This window comes from Ostrinia nubilalis, chromosome 4 (assembly GCF_963855985.1).
Source record: "Ostrinia nubilalis chromosome 4, ilOstNubi1.1, whole genome shotgun sequence".
Taxonomy (NCBI): Eukaryota; Metazoa; Arthropoda; class Insecta; order Lepidoptera; family Crambidae; genus Ostrinia; species Ostrinia nubilalis.
This window is the reverse complement of record NC_087091.1, coordinates 16,950,610-16,972,161: the sequence shown is the minus strand read 5'-3', so window position 1 is coordinate 16,972,161 and position 21,552 is coordinate 16,950,610. Positions and strand designations below refer to the sequence as shown.

Genomic DNA, 21,552 nt, shown 5'->3' with positions numbered 1-21,552 from the left:
CATAATTATCATGGTGCTTGTTAGGATCACCTAGAGTCATGTTTTGGTTGTCGACTGTCGTTGACTCTTCGAATCTTACTATTCCTACCTATTACTTACTCTTTCTACGAGTATCTTAGTTCTTTGCACAGTTAATAATATTTTCCTTTTAGTTTTTGTTTGTTTTTTATTGAATACACTATTGAGAACTTTCATAAAGTTTGCATTTCGAAAAGTGTTAACTATAGTTATTTATTTTATGCCAATTTTATAATTGTGTGCTCATGACGTCAAGCAATATGTTTTGATGATGACTAATGCTTATCTGAAGATAGTGACTGTTGGAGTGGTGTTACTTTATAAGACGCCATTGTACCTAAACTTCGCGGCCAGAAAGCCATAAAACGATGGAATTAATATTGCCATAAAGAGCACGTGGCGAAATCCTTACGATTGGAACAGAGCCGTTTTAGTATCGCCCCATCGGATCTCCGGTAATGGGGTATATCTTAAGGTATCGGGAAGTGGGGTACATTTACCACAAAATCCAGTAAGGATTACGCCAAATCGAAAATCACTTAAGATTTACGTCCGTATTCACATTACTATGAGGTCTCACAGTACGCGTGGACGCACAGGGTGACACACGAACCAATCACAGAGCTCTATTCAAAGCTATGCATTCGATTTGCTGCATCATTTAAGCAATATCGTTTGTGAATATGGGCGTTGATCATTTTACTTGAAAGAAATATCCTAGTCTGAGAATGAATAAGAATAATTAAGAATAAGAATGTCTACTGGTTTAAGTTATTGATGCTTGTAAAAAAGCTTGACTGCCGTTTCTCGGGATATTTGATAAATTATTCGCACTGAAAAAGTGCCGATAACTATGTCTTGTCCATGCATGATAGCAACATTTTTGAACCTGAAAATAATCAGATCTTAAATTGGAGAGAAGATTGACACTTATTGTTTGCTGAACGAAATTATTCTCGCGGTTGTAATTTTAATTTCACAATTATTTTAGAGAAAACCAACCATTAACCTGTTGAACAAGATACAAGCAAACATGTGCCAGCTTCCAAATAATGGGCAATTTCATTCCTCACGGTGCGCATACTAAAATCGCCGTGGTTTAATTCTCGGAGGCAGTAAATTTTGTACGGAACCCAGCACATCAAAGGGAGAAGGAGCTAAGTGTTTCATAGCGACAGTAAAATTACAACAGAGACAAAACTTTACCGCGTTTCTGATTGTCGGGACACACGGAGAGAATGACACGCGAACTATGGATGTCATTAGAAGTTGTGACGAAATGGTTTCAGCATCTGGCGAACACTGAGTGTGGAGTGACGTTTGAGGCGTGAAGCGAGGCTGTATCACTTGTATGCCCATTAATTTTTAGAAATTGACTGTGATGAACTTTTGAGAATCTCATTCTCCTCTAAATACTCGTAGAATTTAGGTAATTCAGTTTAACTACATATCTCTTATATCTTACTAGCGGCCGCCCGCGACTTCGTACGCGTGGATCCCGTTTTACCCCTTTCATCTATCTTACGCGGTTTAGATTTTTCCATACAAATGTTTTTTCCCGCTAACTCCCGTGGGAATTTTGAAATATCCTGTTGTAACTAAGCTTTAAGTTTACTAAGGTACCTTCATGCCAAATTTCAAGCGTCTATCTTAAGCGGTTTAGATTTTTCACACAAAAGGATTTGCCCGCTAATTCCCATTCCCGTGGGAATTTCAGGAATGCCTTTCTTAGTGCACCTCTACGGTACATAAGCTACGTTCCTTCCAAATTTCAAGTGCCTACATTTAGCCGTTTAGGCTGTGCGTTGATATATCAGTCAGTCAGTTCCTCTTTTTATATATTTAGATTTATCTCTTTACTAAAATTCATCAATATTAGTTCAGTAACTTAGGCGTAAAACTTAACAGACAGAACAACTCTTGCATTTTTATTAGCGAGAATTCTTTCGTTCCTTTAACGCTTTGCTTGACAAACTCTACAACCGTATTCCCAAACTAGACCATTTCACAATGAGACCCAATCAACTCGCTTGTTGTAAGTGCACAAGATTCTAACCACTAATTGGTAGCACATGTCGGCTTCTTAGGCGGCCTGTTTTATGACTGCTTTTTTGATTCATATTTTACGTTTTATTGCTATTCAAATTAATAACAATGCATGAACACGCCCGAGTTGTAAGTGGATAGAAAAATAAGTGACCATTAAAAAGGTAATTAAGATATTTTTAATTTGTAACAAGGATTTATGAGTTAGATGATCTCATAGCAAAGGTAAGGCAAAAACCATTTAGTCTATGGCAAACGTTGGTCATGTAGGTATTTGGAGTTGGGAGGATCTAGGATAGACCTTTGCCGTCGGACAGTGCCGTCGGACAGTAACCATCGTAAAATCCCAAAAGGATAACAAATTGTACTTATAACCAGTACAGTATTTATTGACAAAAACAAAAATACAAATACTTATTCTCAAGTAAAATATCTTGTCACTTATCTTTTTATAAACACTACTTTCTCGCAGTTTATGCAAAATAAAATGCGTAAAAGACATCTTTCCTCTGTTTCTGAATGAAACAACGATGTAATCTTACGAACGGCCAATTTAACCTCAAAATCGACTGGAAGCCTTATCGTTTTACGACTCTTTAAACAACGAAATACAACAATTGTTTTAAGGGTGAGAGGAATTTTGTGTTCAATATTAAGGTTTTGCAGGTTGCAAACGTTTATACTTGTCAGTTTTTTGCGTATCTTTATAATGAGGATATGAAGGATGTGACCCATTGGTACGTCACAATATAGAAGAATAAATCCAGTACAAAATGTCAAAAAGTGTGACTGTACTAAATTTTTGTTCAATTAAAAACATCTAGTCGATTTAAACGTCTTGTCTAAAGGAAAGTTTTCATCAAGCTCCTCGCATTTCTCCTTAAACATTACAGTTGGTTTAATCACTACTTCGCTCAAACTATCTGTAGTCAAAGCGAGCATTCCGTACTGCTACTGCAAAATGAAATAGTGATGTTGATAGGCACGCGGTAAAATAAATGCCAAGAATACAATAAACGCTTTAGTTCAACACATACCACTTTAATCGGCTGTATCTTAACCAAACGACACATTTCTGTTCTTAACATATTGTTTTAAATTCCTACATAAACGTCTTTTATCGTTGGAAGCAGAATCGTAATATAATTTAGCCAGTTTATATTATCATCACGGAACGACTTCCGGCATGGAAGTTTCTCTCAAAATTCTCCCGTTAAGGGTGTGACAGTAGGTTCCCATTAAGGACAATTTATATTTAAGGCGCGACTTAAAATGCATGTAAAAAATTCGGCCAAGTGCGTGTTGGATCATTTTCAATGGGGAATTCTGTAACAACTACTACAAAATAACGCACTATCTGTACATTTTTAATGTTGATTTAGTGAAATTTCTTTATTTCATGTAATATCATTGGTACTGGAACATTTTTTGCTTCAAAATTAGTAACAGTTTTGTAAATTTTTCTCAATCACAACTATTATTTTGTAATTTTGTAATTTTGCATGCTTATTTATTATGCTTATATTATTATTGTACCTATTTCCAACACAATGTATGTATATTGTTTTTAAATGGAATAAACTTATGACTTATTAAATTACTAGGCATAGCTTGTTACTTATGCACGCCCAACTGCTATTCTCTACTATACTTTGGAGTTTGCACACTGGAAATGTTTTACACTATGAAACTTGTGATTGAACGTGACATGAACCTATTTTCAACATCATAGTAGTATTCGTTTCTCCAATTACCACAGTTTACAGGAATTTGAGTACAAACCGCCAAAAAACTTCTTACACGAACCATTCCAGCCGTTACAAACACGACATTTTATTAAACTTTAGATCCCTAAAAAGCATAACCAATGTGAAAGTCCTTTACGTCGTTGTTCCTGCTCTAACGAACCTCGACTGATTTATGTGTGTGCGCATTAATTAATAAGAAATGCTACACACTGTTGTAGTTAAATATGCATTCTACACCCACACAGGCGTGGGGAGACAGAATAATTGTGTGGTTGAATTCATAAGAGGGCGGACTAACGGTGGTTTTGATTTAAATAGACTTGAATTTTAATTTCAATAAGCTTTTTTGGTTTGAATAATCTTTTGCTTTTTCAGAAAAACCGAAACATTATCATAATATATTTGATAATCATAAATTCAAGAAATTCATAATATGAAAAAAATCTTGATCCAAAAGCTCTATTCAATCTATTGAAGAAACTGCTAGTTTTTTATTTGTTTTAAAAATCCCCTTTTTCATTTCTGTTTCTGTTACCACAATTTTGTATTTATTATCATGCCATATTAATATTAGGTACACTCACAGACTCACACTAATATTTTTGGTAATTTCCTTTGTCTTATCACTTGGGCCGAACTCTTCGTATGAACACGGACTCTCTATTATTTCTTTTGTAAAAAACATGTGATTTATTCCCCACTTGTATGTAAGGGCAGTTACGACCATCTCCGCGATGTATTTTAATTTCAATTTATAGTACGGTACGTCAGTAACGTCGTGTATTATTAGACACGGTATTAATAATGTTAATAGTACGAATGGTTATGATTTCAGTTTGTTTGGAAACGGCGAATTCGATATCGGAATATTATATTGCCGAATCAATCTCAATTTAGCCATTGATTAAATTAAATGGCGGTATTGGCTTATTGATGAAGCTCACTAATGGTAGCCTTGGTGTTTGGTTTAAGTAACTTTGATGTACATATTATAAAAAGTTATTTCTTTTGTTCTATTTTTATGTTTGTTTTGCACAGAATTATTAAAACTAGCTACATTACTTCTATACCTTTGTATACCTTTTTTCTATACCTTCTTTATTTTATTTTCTTCAATAATTATTGCTATTTGTATGATTTTTATTTGCTATTGTATTTTGGCTGAATAAATAAATGCGTCAAATTGAAAAATAATAACACACTTATTAAATTAAAATTACCTTGTATTAAGAAACTAGTTACGTAATCAGTGGGTACTCGTAGTCATAAGTAAGGTATTTTCATTGAACCTATCAATTGATAGAAGCTATTAGTGGAAACAAAACCTTCTATATTATTTCTGTTTGAATGACTAAGATCATATGATGACCAGAGAGCATTATCTAGTGGACAGGACTCACGATGACCAGAGAATCTGGTGGACGTAACCTGTTGTGTTTCTGTTACTAATACCCCCTTTTTTCTCCAGCTCTCCCCGGCCGCTGGGGCACCTGGTCCGAGTGGTCGGTGTGCGAGGCTGACTGCCGGCAGAGCAGGCGGCGAGCTTGTACTGGAGACACTCCTTGCTCTGGTCAGCACGTGCAGTATGCGGACTGCGTTGGCGATTACTGCGGGGTGCATGGAGGTGAGTAGAGTAATTTACTATAGTATTTCTTTAGTCATCACCCGTTAGCTTACTGTTGGGCAATGTGTCTCGGTAAAGCAAAAATATTATTAGACATTCAAAGGCTTTAAAAGGGCATTTTCTTTTAATTTGTCTGTGACTTATTATTTCTTTCCTTAATATAAAATTGATGATTTAAAAAGAAACCTTTTGTTTGATAACCAAAACAACTAAGTAAAGTATTGTTCAACTTTGACCTTGAAATGTTGCTGAATAAGTGTCTACAGAAAACTTTTCAATTATGAATAAAATCATACTAATCTATTTTAAGTTCTAAATCAAGAAAATGCTGATTCATAACAAGATATTTAAATGAAAACACATTTATATCAGCAACACAATCTTGTTTGTTTAATCTCTAAAGTCAACATTGTAACTCATTTCCCAAGAAAGTTATTTTTTATTATGATTAGCTAAAGCAGCAACATTCCCTTCCGAATTAACTGTCGTGCTGACTTCTCGCACATTTCCGTCTTCGTATTTTGGACCGCTAATTGACGTAATATTTCATCTTTATAATACCAACATGGCCCAAATTGTGTGACAAATAGAAATGCGGATCTCAGCCGAGGCCACATGGGAATCCAGTTATGAATCGATCCACAAGAGACATGTTAATTGAGCCGATTCTCTGAAAAGCACACGGTTTCTACGGACCAGATGCCGTGCCTAAAAATACACTTCCTTTTCCTCGCTCATAACTATGAAATGTTACATGGACAGGGCTTTATAACAAGCTATCGGTGTAACTGTGAGCCACAAAACTAAAAAGAACTGCCCACCCTCCCACAATTCAAACAAATCCTCACCACTTGAAAACACATGAGAGGAGTATCGCGGGTCTAACGTCGGTGGTCGGGTTGAAAAGATTCGAGAGATACTAAAATCGGGCAGCATGACCATCTGGGTCATATCATATCGTCTAAATATAGACGAGGGCCTAAAATTTTATGGTCTTCTTACAAAAACGGTGAATACATTTTCTTGTTAACGCTCTTTTTGGGTATAAGTTAGTCGGGACTCTATTGTCCTTTATGTCATTAACATCCTAAACAAGTTAAAACCACTTGTTAAACTTCCATTACGTCCGAGGGGTTAAAAATTATACAGGCTCAATAAATTCTGACATATTTCCGTGTGCTCCCTAGGCGGTCGCAATTCAATCTTCAAATGGAAAATGATCAGTCCATATTTTGTTTATAATAGCAATAAATCATTTTCGTGGTCCCTTTTGACTCGGTTTCAATTTCCCATTCTGTTTATCGAACATTTGATAAATAGCTCCCAGGCAGAGCGGAGTTGTTTTGGTTTACTGAACAGTTTCTTCTTCCTCAAACGTTTCGCTTTTCATGCTAAATAAATTTGCAATCTCTGACATATTTGCCAATAAATTGGTTTTGTTTATCCTCACCCCGAGATTGATCGATATTTGTGAGCGATCATTGATCAGGTGCTGGAGTTGAGCTTATCGCTTTCTACATGAAAAGCTTGTGTTTTGATTTATCGCCTTTAAGGTTCTTATGAAGATTTATTTGCCGGTTTTGAATTATTAACCCTTTGTCATTAGTTGTCTTTTATGATATTATAAATCGTTTCTCTTTGATCATCTCATTACAGTGCTCAATACGATTCTCAATCTTCTGCACATTTCTTCAAACCCAAGATTCCTCAAAAGAAAATATTCCACCACCCGCCTCTATAAACGGACCGCTGCTTTCAACTAATTCAAGTAACCCATAGAAGGTACCATCAGCAAATTACCCACATGAAAGGTGGGCGAATGCGAAGAACGCTGAACCGAGCCATTCATTCGCGCCGGACTCCCACTTCATTAGCCTAATTGCCCTCACAAAGGGGAAATGGCGAAATTTTATAGCGCCTTTTCATCTTTGTTGGCTAAACATCGCCATAGAATGCGAACACCGTTGATTCCACTAATAAATATCAGACTTAATTATGAAAATAAAGCCGTGAATTCAGGATTAAAATCATTAGACGTGAATAGACGACTTTATTATTTTTAACCGCCGCTTTGCCGGCTACCTACATCTCGTTTTTGTAAATCTGCTGTTAACCTATTTGTGATATGACTATTTAAATGAGCTTTCTAATCTGACGTTTCCGTTGCATAATATTGAAGAGATATGTCAATATTTAAATTGAATGCAATATTTTGGAGATTTCAAGAACGATCATTGACAAGTTAGGGATTATCGCTTGATTTAACATGTTTACCGTCGCATCTTATCCAAATCCGTAAACATCAAATTTGTATAAATATGTACACTTGATTAAGCGAGATAATACATTGATTAATAGTATTGGCCATAATAGGAAAGTTAAACGTTCACATTTTGATTGACGCTCTCGCAAACAATTGTAAAAATCAATTTATATGCAATGCAAGCATCATTATTGGAGGTGGGTCCAGTAAATGATTTGTTGTGTTTCCGCCGAGTGAGCGCAGCGGGTGATCGCAAACTGCACACACGTATCCCACCCCTGCTGTCTGGATTGAAGCTTTATCTAATGTTGTATTAAGGTCTATTTTTGGATCGAATAGTTTTGTTGGGGAATTTAATTCCGCAAGGCCTCCTACCACGTTATGGGCAGAACGACAAGGGCTTGCAAATTCGGATTGGTTTTCGTATCTGCGATCTCTGCGGCCGACACAAAATACGACTGGCACAGACGAATGTTTACACATTTCGAAATTAATCCGATAAGTGCGTGGTACATAAATTAATAAGAGTGTGGTTTTGCATATGGAAGGAATAACGGATGTATGATTTATGGACTACGAGTAGTATCGGTTAACCGAAGTGCTTAGTTGGAATCAATGGGATATTTACTGGTATATCCACTTCGGTGTTACGCGTTTTCGTAACACATCTCGTGTTTACACTAAGGTTTAACGGATAAGCTTTCGTTTTTCATGAACCCGCTAGATCTTGACAAGTCACGTTTGATATATTACTATGTTTGAATCATGACAAGAAGTGCTTTACTATGGAAACAGTTTGCTACTTTATCGATACCGATTAAGGTACAGTATCTGGCTCAGGTACAGAGAATCGTTTTGCTGCTAATCTAAGACATTAAAATGTATGTACTTAAAATTAGATAAAAACCAGTTATTATTATTAAGAATTTTGACTTACATTATAAAGATTTAAAGGCGATTAAACTGCAAACCATAGTTTAGTTTTAAATCAGACACCCAATTTAAAGTGAAATCGATTGAAAAAGCAAAACTCTAGTATTTATAAATACAATTAATCCTAAGCCTTAATTTAACATGAAAGCTTTACAAAACAATTACGATTCAACCGCTATTGCCGCTGAACGAAAATTAGCAATTTAGTTTAATGCTCGTGCGAGTACCCAAAACATAAATAAGCAGTAGACTCTCTACATTTAATAAGATATTTACGTATCTCGTAACGGATTCCGAAAAATGCCCTATCTAGCTATAGGTAATCGATCCGTAGGGGCTACTTACCCTTCACCATCACCCTTGCCGGCCGTACGGCTCTAGAGCCGTAGGAAAAAATAGTGAAAGAAGGAAATAAAAACAAATAGGAACCAAACGACGTTTGTTGTAGTAAAATAATAGGGCTATATCACATCTTTATAAGATTAAAATATAAATATGTAAACTCCAAATCAAATAGAATTTTTAAAAAAATCTCGTGTTAGAATAGGTACCAAATGAGAAATTAATTCAAATATTGTATTACTTCAAAAATAAGCGAACCTACTTTGTTAAACTGACACTGTGGTCGAATCATCAGAATTTTATCATCATTTAATCGAAGTTTGATATGTGAGCAATTGAATGTCTGTTTTGTGAATTAATCGAGTTATTTGCAGTGCGCTAATGTAATTGGAAGTCTATTATTAATTTATTGACCATATTTATTAGAGAGAGTCTCGTTTAAATAATTTTGTTGATTATTGTGAAAGGCCTCCTACTAGGTGGATTGACGATCTGGTGAAGGTCGCGGGAAGTACCTGAATGCGGGCAGTATTATATAGGACTGGTCTTTGTGGAACTTATTGGGGAAGACCTTTGTCCAGCAGTGGACATCATTTAGCTAAAATGAACGATAATGTGAAAGTGACCACCTAAGGCTGCATTAATTTTACATTAGGTGGGCATCTTAAAAAGGCAAGATAAAATCCGCATGGCGTTGACAGTAATGTTGAAATATTTATTGGAAAACCAGGATGTATATTATTTGTAAAATCATCTTCTTTTATTATGTTGAGTGTAACAAATTCAGCCTTATGCTTGCAGCTTATGAATGTAAATAATAATAAAATGCTTATCATGTACCTATTGATTATAAGCTTTGAAAAATTTGTGCCTTTTTGAACAACTAACTTCTTTTAGAAAATCAGATGCGCTTGTAGTCTTATATTTTGCTACTCAAGCATGCAAATTATAAATTTATTCATCGCCTCGGTCATAATATTATGGGTAATCCGTTTTTATATGGGGATATCTTATCGTCAAGTAATATGCGCATAACATACAACCGTTTAGCATGCAAATAAAACTTCACCATACATATTAGGGGTTTTTCATAATGTTGGAGCTGTTTTATCCGACTATGGGGAAACAAAAAGGAAGGGGTATGATTGTTGCAGTGTTTTATTCATTGCCGCCGTGTACCAAATTAACTATGCCCGAGGTCGCGGGTTTGACTCTACATATTTTAGTCGTGCTTTTTATTAATTTTTTTGCATACTTATGTGAAAAATTGCCACATACGTAGTACCTATCATTGTTATATTATTATACGAGAACATAATATTTATGTTCGTTTATTTATTTTCAGTTGAAATATGCTCGTCATTCACTGTTCGTGTAGATTTTGAAAAAATAAGTGCAGATTTATTTTCATTAAACTTGGCAACATTGAGAAATACAGACAGTCGATGATTATCTCTTCAAAGATTTAATAATTAATGTATTAACATTATTTCGAAAAATAACAAAATGTCATACAACTACACTCACTATAGTGTCACTTCATCAACGTCAACAACTGGAATTTAAATTAAAAAGTAATCAAAGTAAAGGAAAGTGCAACAAAGTTATTTTGCGCCACCATGTTTGGAGGGTTTGCTCCGCTGCGGTCTAAAATTATGTAAATAAGCCATTGAAGGACTCTCGGCTAACTTTCGACCGGCGCGGCGGCGTGACATGATGATTCAAAGGTGTACAATAGACACAATTAAGAAAATAACCTTTGAGGATAATTATTATCGTTGATCATTGTTATTTAATCAAATATACCATAAAAAATATCTTCAATGTTTAGTTAAAGCACCCATTTTTTACCCTCAGTCTTATATTACGCTCACGGTCTCTGTTTTTTCCTGAAAAACTAAAAAGATTTTCTGTTGCGATTCAGCATTTTATTACAAAGCCTAGATCGATCTACAATCCTTCACCTACAAACTGGACTCGTATTTTTTTAAGCTGAAGTCATCACTGCTGGCACCAATTTTGTAATTTCATGAATTAAACCGAACCCAATCAATGGACCCAAGCAGAATAACTCTCGCACTCCTTTCCATTTTAATTGTGCGTGAAACATTTGCGATGGTAATCGATACCGAGTTATCCATTCAAATGAGCCGATGACTTCATCGAAACGCACACGATCGAGGCAAGAATCGATATTTTTATCTCGATTGACTCTTAGTTAATTAAAAGGTGAGATTTCGAATCGATAACTCGGTAAACTGTCCCAATAAGCATAGTTATCGATTTTGGATCTGGAAAATCGAGAAAGAAATGGTCAATTTGGTATTCAGGGTGTTTAAATGATTGAATTTTAAGCACGGAAGTTGATAAGATAATCTTTATTGCAAAACTTGTTTTGAGTTTTATCCTAAGTTTCTCCAAAAGAACTGGCATTAACAAGGAAGTACAAATTGCTTATGATATATAAAAGTAAATGAGTAAGAGGTTTAATTTTTAGAAAGTATTGCAAAACCCAAAGTATCAATAAAAAGGTGCAGGTGTGATCTATGATGAAAAAAGTTTGGTTGCAAAGCAGATGCCTATTCCTTGTACCATGAGATCTTGGCTTAAGGTTGTCTGAAGTATGATAAAGTATTTGGTACAGACAGGGCGTATGTCGACCATGGAGTCATGTTGGATAGTTAGTACGTGTTTGGTTCTAAAGGTAACATAAAAAAAGCAGAAAGAAATGAACAAATTGAAATAAATCACTTAAGTATTGTATCGAAGATCGAATATTTTTACATGCTAAAGATGTGTAATATTATCAAACCGTCCAATTATTTAATATCCAACCCATAACATTATCTGGAAACGAGATATCTGAATCGTTTACTGTGCTCGGCGAACCATAACTGTCTTGTTCAAGTTTATTATTTCGTTTGTGGTCGGTGTACATTTCATTAACGTTCTGAATCCGATATGGATGAAAGTTTTGAGAACAGCGAAAACAGTTATGTATCAGATTTTAGTTCTAATTATCATAAAATAATAAGATACTCGACTATTTCCACCTTTCGTTTCCACCGTTACAACTCCTGTGTATCCAGGATCTACAGCTTGACCGCCAATAAAAACCCAATCAGTGAAGGTGAATTTTGTCCCTGGGAAAGTTAAACTGTTATTGGACCCGCGACGAAATTAATCAAAAAACAAAAGAGTTCGAAGTTAAGGTCCGATTTTGGATTCGCAAACGGATTTGCACTGAAGGGAAGTCGAAATATTAAAATGTTTACTATGTAGTTATAAGGTGGAGTAAAATTCTGGTTAAGATTGAGGTCAAACGCTCATTCTTTAAAGAGAGTAGGGACACTTCTCATAGATGCTATCGCCCGTATTCACAAACGATGCTTGCTTAAGTGAAGCAGCAAATCGAACGCACAGCTTTGAATAGAGTTCTGTGATTGGTTCGTGTGTTACTCTGTGCGTCCACGCGCACTGTGAGACCTCATACTAATGTTTGTGAATTGACCTTCATTGGTTGGGTTTTTATGGCGGTCAAGCTGTAGATCCTGGCTACACAGGAGTTGCAGTGGTGGGAACGAGAGGTGGAAATAGTCCAGTTAATGTTTGTGAATACAGGAGTACCTATATTCTTTACATAAGTATACCAACATGACGAAACTAGGTTTGCAACCTCGTCAGTCAAAACACCGACAGTCGATCTCAGCGGGGGCACAAAAACTATAAAGCAAACAAAATTTATGAACTACACCTGTATGTGATAAGCTCTCTACACTTTACGAGTTTCGCTATAAAAAATGCCGAATACATCATAACTAGCGGTTGCCTATTTCCTAAGCAGTAAGGTTGAAACTGATGTTTCTCACTCGGAGAAACTTAAGCGTTTTTTGTGTACTTTCTGGCAGGTAGTGCTGTACAACTGTACAATGTCGGAAATTAAAGCGTGTCTTTTATTGTCATTGCGATATAAAATTTCGTGAATAAATATGAAGCTATTAGTAAAATAAAGTAACGTCGACTCTATTACCATACGAGTCAATATTTTATCATTATTTACAGGTTCTAAACTGTGTTCGTGTAGTAAAAACAATAGCTGCATACTTAATAACGATAAAATAAAGCTGTAAACTGCAGCTCAATATTTTAATTCTATTTCCATTAGTTACATAAATTCTAAAATGTAGAGTAAAAAATATCGCGTGTAACATAATATTATATTGTATCGGGAATGCTAATGGCATTAAAAGTTAAATAAATAATAGATGCCATTTTTACAGTAAGGCCCAGAACAGACGGTGAAACGCAACTGCAACGAAACTGCAACTGCTAGTTACTTTTGAGTTGCATCTAAGTTTCTGCCATAGCGTCCGTTGAGAGACCACACATGACGCGACCAGTTTGAAATTTTCAGTTGCAGTTTCGTTGCAGTTGCGTTTCACCGTCTGTTCTGGGCCTTACTAGGTCAACATCGATCGCTAAGTTATCGACACGTGTACAGCACTACCCCGTGGCATGTTACTTTAATATTATTTATGTCATCGCGTCCCAAAGTTTACGATTGTAGTATTTGCGGCGCATTTTTAACGAGAATCTTTTTCTTTTCCTAAGACAGTAAAACTCTGGTGCTCTTTTTATGAGCATGTGTTGAAAATATTTATGTTTTGTGATGTCAGTTTTGACAATACACTTGACTTTAATTAAGTTCGAGCCGAAATGATAACTTTCACGTGCTCTGAGTCAGTTATGAGTTGATATTTTTGGGATATCCGCTGATCAAAAACATGCGCGCAAGATCATTGCCATTCATTTTACATTTTGAAGTCAAGAGTTTATAAATTTAAAATCAAACGCAGTCTTTGTGCTTTTTTACCAGTTTTTTGGTGTGCAATGAAAAGCTTTTTATTCATAAACATCTTGCTATGTGTGTTTAGTTTTAGTTGAAATACGACGAAAATGTTCTACTTTCATTACTCTATTTGATCAATGACTCATAGGTTGTTCCTATTCTTGATTGTGCCCCACACAATTTCATAATGAGAATCAAAAGGATTGCAAAAACTTGGAATAGCAGAATCAGCTAGGAAGCGCTCTCTCTCTCTCGCTCGGAAGTTCGGAAAGGCAGAAATCAAAAACTAAAAAGGGTAGACAACAAAATATCGAATTAAATAACCAAACAAAATTCTAAATACGATATCTTCTTCAACAGTGGCCGCCCACAGCGACGTACCGCTGTACATCGGCATAGCAGTGGCCGTGGTGGTGTTCCTGGCTGGTGCCGCGGTGGTGTACAAGCTGCTTCAGAGGAAGACCAGGGACCACTCCTTGTATACCATGACGAGGACCGGTAAGTGACACAGAAACACTTCTTAGGCTGAGTTGCACCATCTTATTTTAACTTTGACAAACGTCAAAAATCTGTCAAACTCCATACAAAAAGCACCGGTTATCGTTAAAGTTACGGTCAAAGTTAGGTGGTGCAACTTGGCCTTATTATCGTATAGATTTCTTTTGGAAATTTAATGTCTTTTCAGTAGGTAGGTACGTGATATTTCATATTGTTTGAGTTTGTATTAATGAGCGCTAATAGTTTATCTCTGTTTTTCCTTTCGATCGTTCTTCCTATCTTTTTAATTTTATTTTCGCCACTTGTTCATGTGGGGTTCATATTATTATCATCAAACCACCACTTTCTTTAGACCTGCGACAATGAGACTTTATACCAAAACTCTACATCTCAACTGTGTGCTTACCATGAGTTTATGCTAGATGTGCTCGCTAGCGAGTTGCGTTAAAAAATCTATAAAGATTTTAGTTCTTGAAAGTAGCCGCTAGAGGCTGTACAATCTGTCATACATTAAATGTCATTTTTACGCAGTCGCTAGTGAGCACACGTAAACTCATGGTAAGCACATTGATGGAAGTGATGATCAGGCCCAGATTTAAGTGGTCGGCAAATTTTAAGAACCCTTCAATTCCACACAGATTTCCAACCAGAAATGTATCCCACGGTAGAGAAGCAGTCCCTCTCTTTGGCTCCGGACCTGATGCAGCACCGGCCACCACGCTATGAGCACCCGCCGCCAGACACACGCGCCGAACACCACTATGACGTGCCCCATCTGACCAACAGGTTTGTATGAACTTCCACACTGACCAAGGGAAGTCGAAACTTAACTTCAAACTCGTCCTATGTTCTTCTGATTAATATTGTTGTGGTTGTGGGTCCAATGACAGTTTAACTTTCCCTCGGGACAAACATGACCTTTACTGGTTGGGTTTTTATTGGCGGTCAAGCGACATGGCTACACAGGAGTTGCAGCGTTAAATTTCCTACACTAATTATGTTAAATTCAAATTCAAATTCTAATTCATTTATTCACAGAAATACACGTCCATTAGATGTTTGTAAATAATCAATTTCGTTACAGTGTACTTAATATGTGTAGTTAATATGAATGTTTTCATTCATTGTTTATCACTATTTTGTACCACATTTACCGCAATAAAGAAATTCTATTCTATTCTATTCTATTCATCTTCAAATGGCCATTATTCTGGTCTTTCTGAAGAAAAAACATTAATAAAGTAAATACTTCTTCGTTATAAACATTAGTCCCATAACTAATAAAGCTTTTTGTCCCACAGCTACGCATCTCCTGTAGACCACCAGGTTACTCCGTGCGCGTCGAGCAAAGGCCAGAGTGATGACTACGACAGCAAGCCATACAGCGAATCCGAACATTCTGCGTCCAGCTGTTTTACTAGCTGTGAGTATTACCATAAGCCTGTTGCATTTTGACTTGAGAAATCGTTCTTTTGTTTTATTTAGCTAGTCGACTGCTAGACAAAGGGCTCCCCCAAGAATTTTCATAACTACCGGTCCTTCGCTGCCCGCATCCAGGTTCTTCCCGCGACCCTCAACAGATCGTCGGTTCACCTAGTGAGGGGCCCACACTACGTTTTTGGCCTGTGGTAGCCACTCGAGAAATTTTCTGCCCCAACAGCCACCGACAACTTGAGAAATAAATGGTTTGCAGTTAAAAAAATTATCACCGTTTTAACCTCCTTAATTTATTTGTGTCAAAAGGTAACTTTTATCTAGGTAGGTAGACACCGGTCATTGTGGTTGTGGAAATACTTTATGGAGAAAAAACCTTGCTGTATTTAGTTTTTAAGTCCAACAGTGAATCTGAACTAAACTAGAGATAGGCTAAAGAGTTAGGCTAGGTTTGGAAGTGAAAACGCTTGTAACTCCCAAATAATAGGTTGAATGAAACTCATACCACTATCTTTTAACATTGTCTCTTAATTTTCCTAATTTCGCAATGGAAGTAATATCCCTCAAGAGGCAAATTAGCGGTTCTATAACAATAGTTTGTGAAAGTCAAATGGTTTAGCTACAAAATAGTCCTGCTCAGTTCATAATTTAGATCTTATCTGCTAGAATGGCACTTTCATTCCGTTATTAACTAATCCAAGTCGGGTTCCCGTTGTTTCTAATTCTCAAATGACTGTTTTATGTTCATTAAGTTATTGCTCATAAATATCTAGGATGGAAATTACAGTTAGACGGCGCATTAGGATTGTATTTAACTATTAATGAGCTTGATTTGCGTCTGGTTTTGTTACAAAATTATTATGAGCATCCAGTGGGGCATTTCTATTTAGCGTAGCATTACTTCTCAACTATTTAGGGACATTCCTATCGAGTGGGGCATTGCTATCCAATGGAGCATTACTATTCAGAAGAGCATTGGTCACCAGTGAGGATTCCTGTCTAACAGGGCATTTCTTTGGCACCCAACAAGTCGATGCTATTTAGTAGGGAATAATGGATAGTTATTCCCCACTAAATAGCATCAGGCAATGATTTCCTGACCCCGCTGGTCTATCATTTAAGAGTTAAAAAACAAATAAAAATTCTTTACTATAAAATGTCTGGCTTTCTTTTAATTAACATTAATCCATACCTACATTGTTTTAAAAAGATTTTCGCTTGACTAATCTCAATCTGTATCTGTATTATCCACATCAATTACTTTTGATTTTTTTACAGCCAATTTGAATATTAGCGTCAGATCGATTCTCTGAATCAATTAACTGCCTACATTTTTCAACGTCCTTGTTACAAAGTAAAACAAGCCATACCTTATTCCGGTTACTCGAAGTACCGTTTCCAATTTATATTATGTTTCAAAATAATGAACAAGCTCGCCACTTTGGTAAATTAGATAGACATCTGTTCGTACTACGGGCTGTAGTGTACACCTGCTTTTTAAACGGGCGGCAGTTACATCTGGTAATGAAATATGTTTGAACGCGTTTATGTTTAATGATGATTTTATCGTTTGTGGAATTGAATAATTAATGCATTTTTATTTGTGTTTTACATCACGCATTTTTTTTTATTGCATAAAAATTAAAGACAACATCTCTGTGTGTACACAAACAACTACTTATCACCTGTAGATATTTAACGATATCTGCTCGTTATACAAGAAGTATAACAACAGTCTTTGTTGCAGCCGGCTCCATGTACGACGCAGCCAACGAATCGGTGACTCTTCAACTCGCAGAGCTGGTCTCCAACTCCCCAACTTCCCAGTCCCTATCAGTCGCCTCCGCTGGTGCAAGACTCGCCCTACCAGCAGCTGGCGTAGCCCTTTCCATTCCCGAAGCTGCCCTCAGCAGGGGCCGACGGGAACAGATGTACGTCGCCGTCGTCAAAGATGACAGATACCGGCCTAGACTCGGCAAAGGTAAGCAAATTATTGAAATTACACCATCACCCCTAAGGCTCACAAAAAACAAGCAAACGACCTTTCAAAGCCGCAGTTTTTGCGATTATCACAACCTATTTTTAAAGCCAATTTAAATACGCCGGGAATCAAAGAACTATAATTACGTCAAGTAAAAAAGCCAAACCGCTTTAGGCACGAGTCGCAACACATCGCATTCAACTAAACCGCTTTATTTTCGCCCTCAGGTATCACGCAACTCAGCCCGGTAGTTAAATGCGGACCTCCACGCCTCCAATTAAATAAGTCAGTAATACTACAAATACCACACTGCGCTAGCCTCAAACACGGGTTCTGGAACCTCACTCTGTACGCGATAGATCACAATAACGCAAAAACCGATAACACGCAGCCACAATGGAAGAAAGTCGTCAGCCTCGGCCAGGAGACAATCAACACGCCAGTCTTCACGCAACTCGATAACGATAAAATTTATCTCGTCACAGACATGCTGTCGACTTTTGTCTTAGTTGGCGAAAGTTTCAACGGGAAAGCCGTTAAGGCGCTCCAACTTGCCGTATACGCGCCTGCTAATCTCAACGAAACTAGCTCCGAGTACAGCATTAGGCTTTATGTGTTCGAAGACACTCCGTGCGCGCCCTATTACTGTCAGGAGCAGGAGAAAAAATTAGGCGGAGTTCTGCTCGAGCGCACCAAAACGCTGCTGTTCCAAGACGGCGGATCCAATCTGTGTTTGAATTTGGAACACGTCAGCCCCGGCTGGAAGGCGAAGCCCGGCATCGGCTACCAGGAGATACCCTTCAATCACGTCTGGAGCTCAAACTACAACGCACTTCATTGCAGTTTCGTTCTAGAGCGGACGCACGATTGCGACAATATTGACTTTAGCATTTCCGCATGTCAAAGGACCAATCCGTCGTACAAACAGACGTTCCGAATATCCCTCGAGGACGTTCGGAGTCGATCGCCGCGGGGGCGTTCACCCCGCGCCGAATCTCAGCGTAGTTTCAACATAACCGAGAATCTTTTGGAGGCTCGTATGTGCCGAAGCGAGGAGGGGGGCGACGCTAAGAGGAGCGTTACGGTGAGCGAGGCAGGAGTCACGGAGTGTGCAGGCGAAGGCCCATTTAAATTAAGTGCTCGAATAAAACGGCAGCTATGCGCAATATTGGATCCGCCGAACGCTCGCGGCAACGACTGGCGCGCGCTGGCGTCGCGGCTCGGCGTGGATCGGTACACCACGTGGTTCGCGACTAAGAGCTCGCCGACCGAAGCTATCCTCGAGCTATGGGAGTGTCGCGAGCGCGGCCCAGGAGCTACCGCCTCCCTGGCCACGGCGTTGCGACAGATGGACCGCCACGACGCCGCCGACCTACTCCAAGGGAGACCGTCGTGGTTATGAATCATCAGGGAATCCAACCTCGACTTCAACTGAACGAGGTAAGATCATTGTGAGTGAAAGACAGTTAAGTGGACGGTATGTTGGTAAACTAATCTGTAGTTTAAATGTTACGTTAGAACAACTATAGTTTCGTAGGCCGACGGCCTATTGTAAAATCGTCGTAGTATATTTTGTATAGAATGCTATCTATGCTGTAGATAAGCGATGGGGAAGTAAATTATATTATAGTAGCAATAATAGTGCCTACAATTGTCTTTTAAAGAAACACTGCCAACCGTTAGTTGGTGTCGGTTGATTATTTTGTTAATTTTTATAAGTGTTTGAGTGTTCATTACAATATCGAAAAATTTATCGCTTAGTTCTATTATTATTTGCTTTGGTGATTAGTTTTTGTGCTTTTTGAGTATTCAATCTTGTGCCAAATCTCGGATGCCACTGCACTATTTGGCAATAATCTAAAATGTTATACGCAATTGATCGGAGCTTATCGTTACGATGTAAAGTAGTGTTTTATAATTTCGTACTTTGATACTCTTAAGGGTCTACTTTCAGTAAATATGTGGACTTTTGAATTAGATTGTATTTAATCGAATCACGTGCTTAATACACCTGCTTCCGTACCATGAACTCTTTAAACAGCTAAATACTTAATTTTAATAATTTTCCCAATTTAGAACTTTATAAAGACGTCACCACTACTAGCAATCCATTTAATAGAAAATCTCTATTACTCTATGGACTTTTGGTCTGAAACTATATTCGCAACACACTTGAAAATTATATTATCTTGCTATAGGGATACTCGGGCAATTTTTCGGGCAATAACTGCTCTATTTAGAGCTATTAACAAACTGCAACAACTGTTCTAAATCGCTCAATTTTAGCTTTCTATGACGTCACTGCAGCGTTTGTTCTAAATTGCTCCACTTTTGCTTAACCTATGACGTCATTGTATGAGCTCGTGGTACGGTCGCTCCAATTTAAGTTACGAATATGGACTACACTTAAAAAGACTTGAGCTGATTGCATTTACTTTTGACTGTATGAAATCATGCTGTATTGTAGTGTTAGTAGAGTCAACTTTATGAAACCGACCGTGAAGTATATCTAACTTGAAACGTATTTTTGAAGCAATATAATTCCAATTCGAATACAATGTTTCACAAATCGTACCTAAAATGTATGTAGGTACAGTTTGTGCAGTCTCGTATGCGATATGTATTTCGATTGCTTTCGAAATACGACTCCAAAATCTTGTTGTTTGATCAATCATTCAAAATGTATTCTGGTTATTATTATTTGGTCTTGTTTCATAACGTTTATCATCTGTTTTGATTTTGGATGGTTTTTAATAAGTAGTTAGAATTGGTATATAGTGGGATCATTGGTATATAAACGAAGGAAATGGCGATCTTCACTGCCATCAAATTTTGCTAAAAGTCTAACTTGTCTATATACAGTTTGGTCCTACATAAAGTACATAATTAAAAGGCTTAGTTATTAGTCATTGGGAACTTATTGGTGGTAGAATTAAAGCCTATTTATTTATGTACTTTATCAAGACCATACTGTATATTCACATGAAGGATTATTTAAATTTGTACCTTTGGAAGACCAGTTTGAAAGTATTTGTTTCTAAATAAAATTCTTAAAATGCAATTTATATACATTATTCCAGCTTTTGACTGTCTAACGGCCTAGTTATTTCACTTTTAGACTCATAGTTATTTTCATGAAATCGCTTAAAACTTCGAACTCTGTATATAATGTACTAGTATGTAAATACTTGTATCCCGCAACAAGTAGCGATCGTAACCATGATTTTGTAAATGAATATATATATACAACGCCACCGTAGACTATATATATTTTTGTTAACGTGATGACTATTAAAATAAATGGATCTGTGATACTTAAAATAATATGAAATAAATTATGTTTAACTGTGCATTTGTGGGTTTATTTCCCCAGGTTCCTTAAAATCCTGCTTAAAATACCTACTCCACTATCGGCTTCTATCGCCTATTCGCTAGTCTTATGTAAAAACTATAATGTAGTAAAGTTCCATCAAAATCTGATCAGTAGGTTTTCCGTGATGAAGAACCTAATTATTTTACAAACCTCTACCCGTCCTCACAGACATCCCCATATTCCTTATTAGTATTTCACATACTAGATATAATTTAAAGGTTACTTTTATGTCCTACATCCAGATACCCAAGACCAATACTTACCTTTTTTTTTTTTTTTTTTTTATGTGATAGGAGGCAAACGAGCAAACGGATCACCTGATGGTAAGTGATTACCGTCGCCTACACGTTAATGGCACATAGACCCCAAAGTAATTTTAGTTCAAATCCATGTATTAAACTGAAAATAAAATCCAGACAAAGCGTCTAACACCCGTCTTCACA

The 21,552-nt window shown here is 37.0% G+C and overlaps 1 protein-coding gene across 3 annotated transcripts in view; it reads left to right on the top strand.

Moving 5' to 3' along the window:
* Window positions 1-21,088, top strand: part of LOC135071273 (netrin receptor UNC5B-like) — a 132,639-nt gene extending 111,551 nt beyond the window's left edge. For all 3 annotated transcript variants that reach the window (XM_063965065.1, XM_063965066.1, XM_063965064.1), the window contains 6 exons: window positions 5,281-5,436; window positions 14,184-14,321; window positions 14,960-15,107; window positions 15,623-15,744; window positions 17,503-17,736; window positions 17,964-21,088. In XM_063965065.1, the coding sequence (XP_063821135.1) occupies window positions 5,281-5,436; window positions 14,184-14,321; window positions 14,960-15,107; window positions 15,623-15,744; window positions 17,503-17,736; window positions 17,964-19,138 (1,973 nt within the window). In that variant the 3' untranslated portion in view covers window positions 19,139-21,088. The remainder of the gene's footprint in view (window positions 1-5,280; window positions 5,437-14,183; window positions 14,322-14,959; window positions 15,108-15,622; window positions 15,745-17,502; window positions 17,737-17,963) is intronic.
* The last annotated feature ends 464 nt before the right edge of the window (window positions 21,089-21,552 follow it).